The 12,028-nt window shown below is 39.5% G+C and overlaps 1 protein-coding gene across 1 annotated transcript; it reads left to right on the top strand.

Annotated features, from left to right (window-relative positions):
* The first annotated feature begins 1,421 nt into the window (after nt 1–1,421).
* LOC125462680 (olfactory receptor class A-like protein 1) lies at nt 1,422–2,419 on the top strand. The gene has a single exon (XM_048552909.1). It carries the CDS (start codon nt 1,460–1,462, stop codon nt 2,417–2,419), a length of 960 nt encoding a protein of 319 aa, XP_048408866.1. The 5' UTR covers nt 1,422–1,459.
* Nucleotides 2,420–12,028: the final 9,609 nt, after the last annotated feature.

Raw genomic sequence — 12,028 nt, 5'->3', positions numbered from 1 at the left:
CGTGAACAAGACTATGTTAGACTGTTGCTTGACTAGTGTGTAAGACAGCTGTCCTAATTTTGGGGCATCAACCCCCAGACGTTACTACCGACAGGACTGTTTCTGCTTTTGTTTTATCTGGAACATTTCCAAGCAGCATACTGTTATTCATGCTTTTTCTTTGTTTCTTGCCAATTCTCAGAGTTACAAATTCATTTAAAAACATATTGTAAATATACTTAGAAATATATTGCTTTATATTGACATATATAAGACTGAGCCTACTCCAAAAGGACTGTCACAATTCACCAAGTTATCTCACCACTGCCTTCTAAACAACAACTAGGGATTGGCGATAAACGCTGACACCCACAGCTAATGAATGTATAAATATAAAGAACAGACTGGCAACAAATCTCACCCATCAGTTTAGACAACTATGACTTGGCATATACTTAGTTACTCATTGTAATTGTGTACCGAGGGCCAAACCACAAATGGTTCATTTACATTTTCCAATTCTCTGTAAGGAAATACTTGCAGCTTGCCGACTGAATTTGTTTTCCTGTTGATTCGATTTGTGATCACAAAGTAACAGCATCATTGAAATGACCACCATGTGACTGCAATGTACATAACTGAGTATATGATCTACTTCCCAGCACTACTTTTAATGACAAATGACCGATGACTAGTATTTCCGAAGACAGCCATGCAACCTCCTCCTTAGATATACAAATGGATAATGATGGGATAGTGTCGGGGGAGGGGCTTAGATTAGTTCACAGGTCGGTGTAACATCAAGGGCCGAAGGGTCTGTTCTGCACTGTATTGCTCTATGTTCTATGTTCTATACAAGGTTTTGGTGCCATTGATACTTGGAGTTTACACATTTTTACCCTTTTCTGTAAAGACCATCAGTTTAATTCATTGCAAAATATTTTCTAGCTTTTAAAAACCTCAGAATTTTAAATTTGGATGATTCAATCTTATAAATTATTCACAAAACCTTTTCCAAATCCAATTCAGAGTTAAACATAAATTAAAATCTGGTAAAGGGATAAAAAGAGAATACTGTGATGTGTGACCTTGAATAAAAACACTAATGCTACCTGAGAATTTTGATCTTTAAGTATAATGAAATATATTAAAATGCTCATCTCGTTTGAAATAACTCTTAATTTAAAAGCTGATTAACTTTTCTTGGCATTAGAAGAGGATTTAATTTTGTTAGAAGAAACTGCGCACAGATTAAGCAAACATCTGGTCACTGCTAACAAACAATGACTTCCCCCTAAAATAGTACTTCAATTAAATTTCAGGCAGAATTTCAAGTTGTATTCTGTTACCAAATGCAATAAATAATTGTTGTGCAACTATTGTATTTATTTCATTATTTCTGCCACACTAATATTCATTTTGTTCTGTTTAACACAGGCACTAAAACATCAAATTTATTAAAGTCAAATAATTGAAAGAAATGGATATTATAGAAGGAAGGAGTGTTGTGAAAGGTACACTCTACCTCCTGTTAACAGTGATCGGAATCCCAGGTAATGTAACTATCATTGCATCATTTATCCATGTTGCCTATTACGACCATAAGCTCCTTGCAGCAGATACAATCGTGTCCAATTTGGCCACTGTGAACTTGTTAGTGGCCCTAGTAAGGTGTATCCCAGAAACCACAGCAGCATTTGGATTAAAGCAACTATTTGATGACAATGGTTGTAAGATTGTAATTTTCATCTACAGAACCACCAGGTCTTTGTCTATCTGGCTGACTTGTCTACTTAGTGCTTTTCAATGTATCAGTTTGACTCCAGTCACTTCAACTTGGTCCACTGTCAAAAGACATGTACAAAAATACCTTGGTCCTGTTCTTGTGTTTTTATGGCTGCTGAACATGTCCTTAAGTACTCCAGCCATATTATTCTCTATTTCCTCAGCAAATAACAGAACTGGCAATAAACATGCTGTGAATCTTGAATACTGCTTTGTGAGATTCCCGTCGCAGGCTATAAAACTGGCTAATGGTGCACTGCAGACCTCCAGAGATTTTATACCCATTGTACTTATGATCCTTGCCAGTGCTTATATTTTGCTAGTTCTGTACAGACACAGGCAGCAAGTAAAAGAGATTCGGGACTCAAGCAAAAACCAGAGATCCACAATGGAGACCCGAGCATCAAAAGCAGTGGTCACTTTGGTTACTCTTTATGTTCTTTTCTTTGGAATTGACAACATTCTCTGGATTTACACCCTGACGGTCACTAGGACAATGCAGACCTCTCTCATCTCAGATCTCCGAGTTTTCTTTTCTTCACTGTATGCATCAGTCAGCCCTATTGTTATCATTATTTCAAATAGAAAAGTCCACAACAAATTAAAATGCAGAAAGATAAAAAAAGAAGCAATGTATTCGGAAACTGTATCTTGAATCATTTCAACACTAGATTTATGGAAACGTTAAGCAACACAATGTTTAATTTATTTCTGGATTTAAACTGATAATAAAGATTGTACCAATTTAAAATTCATGCGCACTTTTAAGTATTCCTAATTTTATTCACATTGGTAAAGCTTTGAAAACTGTCATGTTGAATTCAGGGTTGTAAGAGTTCAATTACTTTGAAAAAAAATCCATTTTGTGATGTTTTAGCTTTATTTTATTGAAGAGATATTGACATTGCTGGAAAAGACAATATTTAATCTAGATCACTGATTGTCCTTGAAAAGGTGACAGTGAGCAGCCTTCAAGCAACATTACAGTTGGTGTGGCCAAGATACCCTCATCGTTTTTGATTAGATTCCCAACAGTGTGGAAACAGGTCCTTTGGCCCATCAAGTGCACTCTGCCCCTTGAAACATCCCACCCAGGCCCAGACCCATCCCCCTATAACCCACACACCCCTGAACACTATGGGCAATTCAGCATGGCCAATCCACCTAGCCTGCGCATTTTTGGATGGTGGGAGGAAACTGGAGCACCCGGAGGAAACCCATGCAGGCACAGGTAATATATGCAAACTCCACACAGACAGTCACCTGAGGCTGGGATCAAACCCGGGTCCCTAGTGCTGTGAGGCTGCAGGGCTAACCACTGAGCCACCATCCCATCCCTCAGTTCTCTGAGGGAGTTCCAGGATTTGGGCCCAGCAGAGATAAAGGAAGTCAGAATGGCACTGTGTTCCCAGGTACTTGCCATGCTCAATGGTAGAGGCCGCAGTTTTTTTGGTGTTGTTAAATAAACCAGATTAGAGTAGCAGGGTCTCAAACGTTCTAAATTGATACCAATATTAGTATAAAATAGGGTGAAATTCTTTCAAGTAAGAAATTTCCCTCAACTTTGCTTCAGAATCTGTCTAACTCTACAGATTCAACTTAAATTGAAAATTTATTAATGCTATAAGACAGTTTAGATGTAGCACTGATGATAAACACCTGAATTGTGAATATACTATAACTTGACAATGTACAGTCTACTCAAAGATCACGTTTGCAATATTATATGGAAATTAAATCTTATTTACTATAATTATCAAAGTTGAGTATGTTAGTTTTTGCATTGTTCTCCATTTGAATATGCATAATTTATCACTGATAGGGTTCCCCTTTCTTCCAATCCCTCTATTAACTCATTTCTTGAAGAGATTATTGCTTTAATCTGTAACAAACAAATGCAGATCAGGTATATATGAATATCTCTCCATTTACTGTTTCAATTTTCAGATTGGAACATTCTTTCCTTTCTCTAAACCCTTCCATAATGAATGTTAAGTTTCACCTGCCCTCAGTCTGTCTTCTGTATGCATCATACCAAGTACCTGATAACAGTTGCTTTGGGACTTATTATAACATCATTGTGCTTTAGGAAAGAAGTAAAAATAGATACACTAGTATTGATACTTATGAATATCAATATTCTAATATTGGTATTCATAAAATTCAGTAATGCATGATATATTTTAGTTTCACTATTGTATTGTTCTTTGAAATATATTATATATTGATCAGTACATTAATTAATATCTTGACATTAGTTAGGTTCATGCCTATTCATTTAAGCTAAACATATAAAATTGCACAAATGCTTGAAAATGTCTATTGTTTTCCTTCTTAGGTTTGACTATGAAAAATGCTATAACACAGACACCTTTCTTTAAAAAAAGATAAAAAATAAACTGAATATGTAAGAAACAAATAGCTTTGTGTCACATCTTGACCTTAATCAGGATTCAACTTTACTCAATAACTATGTACTGAATGGAACTGAATTCATGAGTGATAATTTTAGATAATATTAAAGAGGTTCACTTGTATTGTGAAAATTAAAATGGGCTACTGTATATTAAATTTCTAGCCTGCATGGTTGAAATTGATATAGATATATATAATATATACATAATATATAAAATGATGACTTTACTATCAACTGCTAGGAATAAATACAATCTACAATAATGAGAGTTAGTAATAAAAATATTCATGTACCTTGACTATTTGAAAAATAACTTTTCAGAAGACAATTCTCTTTCAGTTAAGCAATAAAGCAATAAAAAGGGCAGTAAAAAAAAACTCGGTGACTACCATTTCTTACATTCTGGAATTTCCATGGGAATGACAAGTTAAAAGTTACCAAGCCAATTTTAGGATATTAGGTGCTCACTAAATTATTTTCAAAGTGTTTAAAGTCAATGCTGGAAAGAAATCACAAATTGATGTTTTAACTTTGCTGAAATCATATTTCATGCTTCATGTTCCTTGCACGTATAACTTATTGGGAGTCTGATTACCCTGATTAAAATACTATGAAAAATGCATTTCATGAAGATTCTTAAAATAATTAATAACTGCTAAGAGGCATGTTGTGACATAGTGTGACCTCAGTGCAGTGACTGGAGACTATCCCCTGCAATATAGTAAAGCTACTAATTGGAATGGAGTCAATGATTTGCAACCTTCCAAAATACCCTAATCTAATTCGATCACAGAGATGAAAGGCTTTTTTTAAAAATTGTGACCATGTAGCTGGACAGATTTTCTTTTCATCAGCTGCAGCAAATGAAAATGATAAACATTTCTGAATTAAAAACCTTTATACTGCTAATCTTCATTGGTTAATGGACTTGACTGCAAGTTTTTGTTGATTGTCTTTATTCAGTTTTTATACAATTTCTTATTACTTGCCAGAGAAGAGCTAGTTACATGGATGAGTTGGACTGAAGGGTCTATTTCCATGCTGTACATCTCAATAATTTTATGACTCTAATTCTTGTATTCATTCATAGGATGTGTGCATCACTGGAAAGGGCAGCATTTAATGCCCACCCCAAATTGTCCTTTAAACTGAAGAGCATGCCAGATCCATTTCAGAGGGCAGTGAAGAGTCAAACATATTGCTGTAGGTCTGGATTCACGCGTAGGCCAGACCCAGTAAGGACGACAGACTTCCTTCCCCAAACCAGAAGGGTATCTACAATGACCATTACGTGGTCATCAATAAACTAGCTTTTAATTTACTTTTTAAAAATAATGAATCCAAATTTCACCAACTGCTAAGTTCAGATTCAAACCCCTGTACCTTGAGCAATAGGCTGGGCCAGGAATACTACTGTAGCTACATTACAACCACACCATTGCCTTCCCATTGTCCCTATCTTTTGACTCAGTATGAAGCAATCGTAGAAATACAATGATGAAGATGGTAACTGCTATCTAAATTTTGAACAGAAAGATATTTTTATTCGCATGTTTTGTACATTTTCAAATTAGTTCATGTAAACTGTTAATATAACATCTTGGTTATGTCTTCACCCACATAAATCCCATTACACATCTGCTTCTAAGCGCCAGAGTGATGAGTATAAGAGCAAGGTGATGACTTATTTGGATAGGAAACCAGTGATCAGATTCTAGCTAATATAATAAAATGTGAGGCTGGATGAACACAGCAGGCCCTGCAGCATCTCAGGAGCACAAAAGCTAACGTTTCGGGCCTAGACCCTTGCTATTGGGATAAATTTTTGTTACCAAAACTTCATTCCTTAAATGGTGGGATCACTTCCTTACCATCAGTTGCTAAGAAGCCAATATGGAAACATAGAAACTAGAAGCAGCAGTCGGCCATCTAGCCTGCTCCATCATTCAAAATGATAGCTAATCATCCAGCTCAGTAACCTTTTCCTGCTTTCTCCGAGACCCTTTGATCCTTTCAACCCTAAACTGACTCTATGTGTATGTATGCGCATCTCGTTAATTCCCTTACACACCGGAATTAACTTGCCCCTTCCCACTAAACTTCTGGCCATTTGAGATCCTTGACTGTTCAAAATTGACTGAATAAACTAAATGCATAGCTGATGACTTGGATCCTTTAGAGTCACAGAGCATTGGAACCAGGCCCTTCGGTCCAGCCAGTTCATGCCGAATGTAATCCCAAACTAAACTTGTCCCACTTGCCCGCTCCTGGTCCATACCTATTCTACTCCAGACCAGCCCAACATGTCAGGGTGAGGTGTCCCTTTATTAAGATTGCAAACTTTTGTTTATTGTTCTCATAGATCTGCTGCAAGTTGAGGAAGCATGGTGTCTTATTGGTTAGCACTGCTGCCTCACAGCGCCAGGGACCTGGGTTCGATTCCAGCCTCGGGTAACTGTCTGTCCGGAGTTTGCACATTCTCCCTGTGTCTGTGTGGATTTCCTCTGGGTGCTTCGGTTTCCTCCCACAGTCCAAAGATGTGCAGGCTAGGTGCTAAATTGCCCGTAGTGTTCAGGGGTGTGTGGGTTATAGGGGGATGGGTCTATGTGGGATGCTCCAAGGGGCAGTGTGGACTTGTTGGGCCAAAGGGCCTGTTTCCACACTGTAGGGAATCTAATCTAATCATAGCAGAGGTCAATCCAGCAGTTCTTGCTTAAGTCCTTCTGCTACAAAGGACCTGCTGCAGAAGATCTTCAGAGGCATTTCCATCTGTAACAACAACAACAGCCACCTGATGCAAAGTCTCCAGAGAGAGAAGCAACAGGAAAAGATGCACTATTGATGATAAAAGCTCTTTTTGTAACAGGATCTACAGGCTTAACTGCAGCTATCTTTAAATTACTGAGAACCAGTGCAAGTGTTGACTTTAGATGTCACTGACCATCATGTTAGACCTCAGCTGGTGTATTCTGTACAGATCTGAGTGTCACACTATGGGAAGGATGTGAACATATGAGAGAGTGCAGTAGAGATTTTTGTGATTGGTACAAATGGTGAAAATTTTCAACTATGAGGACAAATCAGAGATATCGGGACAGTTCTTCTTGCAGAAAAGAAGGCTAAGGGAAGATCTGACTAAAATTTACAAAATCATGCTGGGAATGGATAAGTGAAAAAAAAGGGCAAAACTACTTGTAAAGGAATTGTGAGAAAAAGATTTAAAATGCTTTTCAAAATCAGCAAATGCAATTTGAAAAATAAAGGTGTTTCACACAAATAGTTGCTTGGATCGGGAATGCATTGCTTGGAGGTGTGATGGAGGCAAGTTCAACTGAGGCATTTGAGATGATATCGGATAATTATTTGAATAGAAACAATATGCAAAGGTGGGGTGAAAAGGCAAGAGAATGCCACAAAGTTATAGTACTCATTTAATTCATTTTCACAGACACAACTGGCCGAATTTCCTCCGTCTGGGCGATAACACTTATTCTGTGAAAGAACCTGCCAGCAGGAAAGACAGGCAAGCTGATAGCCATTACTTTGTGCCTGATGTACACCCTTCCTCCTGCCAGTATTCCCACTCATGGTCCGCATCCCACCATAACACACTTTTGTTGTGAATCCTGAGGCAATCCTGTGTTTCAACAGTGTGTGGTACCGATTGCAAACACTGCTACCCTGTTAACACTGCTGGTCAACTAAGAGTCTCTGATTGACTGGCAGTTCTTGCTGGATGGGATATCTGGGCTGTTCCACTCATGACACTTAGTTACAGAAAAGTCTAATGCTGCCAAACGAAGTGGTTTAATGAAGTGAGATATTTCCAAATAGAAAAAATGTAAGGTCCAGCTGGCAGTAAAGAGCTGGCACCTACCCTAAATTCTGCCTGTCCTTTCCCACAAGCAAAGCTTTTATCCTATGGAACTTGCAATCTAACCAAATATGATATTGGTTTTGAAATGCTTACCTAGCTTTTGTATTGTAATTATGACAAGGACACAAATTTGCTAAATGGATCCCTGATGCTTAAACGAACTAAATTGTAAATGGTTGTTTTACACACAATGTATAATGTGGCATACAATCTGATCATTTTAAAACATAGAACATAGAACATAGAACAGTACAGCACAGAACAGGCCCTTCAGCCCACAATGTTGTGCCGACCATTGATCATCACGTCTGCACCCTCAAATTTCTGAGACCGTATGCATGTCCAGCAGTCTCTTAAATGACCCCAATGACCTTGCTTCCACAACTGCTGCTGGCAACGCATTCCATGCTCTCACAACTCTCTGTGAAAAGAACCCGCCTCTGACATCCCCTCTATACTTTCCACCAACCAGCTTAAAACTATGACCCCTCGTGCTAGCCATTTCTGCCTTGGGAAATAGTCTCTGGCTATCAACTCTATCTATGCCTCTCATTATCTTGTATACCTCAATTAGGTCCCCTCTCCTCCTTCTTTTCTCCAATGAAAAGAGACCAAGCTCAGTCAACCTCTCTTCATAAGATAAGCCCTCCAGTCCAGGCAGCATCCTGGTAAACCTCCTCTGAACCCTCTCCAAAGCATCCACATCTTTCCTATAATAGGGCGACCAGAACTGGACGCAGTATTCCAAATGCGGTCTAACCAAAGCTTTATAGAGCTGCAACAAGATCTCACGACTCTTAAACTCAATCCCCCTGTTAATGAAAGCCAAAACACCATATGCTTTCTTAACAACCCTGTCCACTTGGGTGGCCATTTTAAGGGATCTATGTATCTGCACACCAAGATCCCTCTGTTCCTCCACACTGCCAAGAACCCTATCCTTAATCCTGTACTCAGCTTTCAAATTCGACCTTCCAAAATGCATCACCTCGCATTTATCCAGGTTGAACTCCATCTGCCACCTCTCAACCCATCTCTGCATCCTGTCAATGAGCCGCTGCAGCCTACAACAGCCCTCTATACTGTCAACGGCACCTCCGACCTTTGTGTCGTCTGCAAACTTGCTGACCCATCCTTTAATCCCCTCATCCAAGTCATTAATAAAAATTACAAACAGTAGAGGCCCAAGGACAGACCCCTGTGGAACCCCACTCACCACTGACTTCCAGGCAGAATATTTTCCTTCTACTACCACTCGCTGTCTTCTGTTGGCCAGCCAATTCTGTATCCAAGCAGCTAAGTTCCCCTGTATCCCATTCCTCCTGACCTTCTGAATGAGCCTACCATGGGGAACCTTATCAAATGCCTTACTGAAGTCCATATACACCACATCCACAGCTCGACCCTCATCAACTTTTCTAGTCACATCCTCAAAAAACTCGATAAGGCTTGTGAGGCATGACCTACCCCTCACAAAGCCGTGTTGACTGTATTTGATCAAGTCATGCTCCTCCAGATGGTCATAAATTCTATCCCTCAAAATCCTTTCTAACACCTTGCAGACGACAGACGTGAGACTTACTGGTCTGTAATTGCCAGGGACTTCCCTATTTCCTTTCTTGAAGAGAGGAATTACATTTGCCTCTCTCCAGTCCTCAGGTACGACTCCAGTGGAGAGCGAAGATGCAAAGATCTTCACAAGTGGCGAAGCAATTTCATTTCTCGCTTCCCAAAGCAGCTGAGGACAAATCTGGTCCGGGCCTGGCGACTTGTCAATCTTAATGTTTGACAAAATTTTCAGCACATCAGCTTCCTCTATCCCTATCCATTCCAGCATGCACACCTGCTCTTCAAAGGTTTCATTCACTACAAAGTTCGTTTTTTTCGTAAAGACAGAAGCAAAAAACTCATTAAGGGCTTCCCCTACCTCCTCAGACTCCACACACAAGTTCCCTGTGCTATCCCTGATCGGTCCTACTCTTTCTTTGACCATTCTCTTATTCCTCACATAAGTGTAAAATGCCTTTGTGTTTTCCCTAATTCGTTCTGCCAAGCCTTTCTCGTGCCCCCTCCTGGCTCCCCTCAGACCTTTTTTGAGCTCCTTCCTTGCCTGCGAGTAATCCTCTCTAGCTGAACTTGACCCTAGCTTCCTCCACCTTATGTAAGCTACCTTCTTCCTTTTCACAAGAAGCTCCACCGCTCTCGTCATCCAAGGTTCCTTTATCTTACCCCTTCTTGCCTGTCTCAGAGGGACATATTTACTCATCACTCGCAACAACTGTTCCTTAAACAGTCTCCACATGTCTATAGTTCCCTTACCATGGAACAATTGCTCCCAGTCCATGCTTCCTAACTCGTGTCTAATCGCGTCATAGTTTCCTCTTCCCCAATTAAATATCCTCCCATTTTGCCTAATCCTCTCCTTCTCCATAGCTATGTAGAATGTGAGGCAGTTATGGTCACTATCACCAAAATGCTCTCCCACCACAAGATCTGATACCTGCCCCGCCTCGTTTCCGAGCACCAAGTCTAGAATGGCCTCTCCCCTTGTCGGCCTGTCAACGTACTGCATTAGGAAACCCTCCTGAACACACCTTACAAATACAAATTTTTTAGTGACACTGCTTCAGTCTGACAGTTTGCTCAGATTTCAGTAATTGATACTTGAATTCTTACCTGCTTTATCTACATTGCATGCAAGGACGCACATCTCTCAAAATGAAAGAGGTTCATTTTATTTTGGTTTCATTATTCTTAAGTTTATCGGAACCTATGCTGTAGACCAAGGGTGTACATGAGTTCATTTGTTGTAGCATGATGTCGTTTTGTTGTATGACTTGATTACCTATCATATCAGACACTGACTGTGAAAAGAAATTTGATTAGTACTCAGTTTGTGAGCCACAACATGCATAGGCAGGTACCATTTCAATGGACTTTGTACTATCCGGACCAAATAAAGGACATTCATTTGGTTATTTCCTGAAAAATCTAGGGATTGTATTTTGTTAATGCCTTTCCAAATGTTGCTCATGTGAACATAATGCAATCTTGTTATTTAACTGAGACATTTAAGTTCAAAAGTAGATTCCTTCAAATATTGTGAGAGTACTAAACATCTCAATACAAGTGGCCTTTTTGTTGGGTCAGAGAATAAATTTTGAAATGCCTCAAAATCAATTCTGTCCGCCTGGAACCTGCCCATATCTGGCTCTGAAAGAGATGGTTAAGAAGAAGATGAGTTGACATTTTAAATAGTTTGTTGAGGCTTATTTAACTTGCTTTTCACTTTAATAGTGCAATGTGACTTTCTTAGGGAAGACTGACAACAAGTTCAGCTTCATAGAGAAAATCAGTGCCTTAGCCGCACTGCTGCGGGACAGGACAAGCAGGACGCTATTTCCCATTCTGCCAATTAGATACCTCAATTTACAAAGAATCTCAGGGTTGGTGAGTAATGGATTAGATCCTTCAATCATTATTTACTCCCTACTCGAGCACAAATTTACTGCAATTGTGTCGTGCAGGTTTTCCCACCAGATTTAGTACTAAAATACAGGCTACTAGATTAGGTGGGATTGAGGTTCACAAGGAAGAGGTATTAGAAATCCTACAGAGTGTGAAAATAGACAAGTCCCCTGGGCCAGATGGGATTTATCCTAGGATCCTCTGGGAAGCCAGGGAGGAGAATGCCGAGCCTTTGGCATTGATCTTTAACTCGTCATTGTCTACAGGAATAGTGCCAGATGACTGGAGGATAGCAAATGTGGTTCCCCTGTTCACGAAGGGGAGTAGAGACAACCCTGGTAATTATAGACCAGTGAACCTTACCTCAGTTGTTGGTAAAGTGTTGGAAAAGGTTATAAGGGGTAGGATTTATAATCATCAAGAAAAGAATAAATTGATTAGGGATAGTCAGCATGGCTTTGTGAAGGGTAGGTCGTGCCTCACAAACCTTTTTGAATTCTTTG

The sequence above is a fragment of the Stegostoma tigrinum genome, chromosome 21, assembly GCF_030684315.1.
Source record: "Stegostoma tigrinum isolate sSteTig4 chromosome 21, sSteTig4.hap1, whole genome shotgun sequence".
Lineage (NCBI taxonomy): Eukaryota > Metazoa > Chordata > Chondrichthyes > Orectolobiformes > Stegostomatidae > Stegostoma > Stegostoma tigrinum.
This window is presented reverse-complemented; position numbering and strand designations above follow the sequence as displayed.

Excerpts from the sequence above, each read along its gene's own strand:
- LOC125462680 (XM_048552909.1), top strand. The coding sequence starts at position 1,460 with ATGGATATTATAGAAGGAAGGAGTGTTGTGAAAGGTACACTCTACCTC.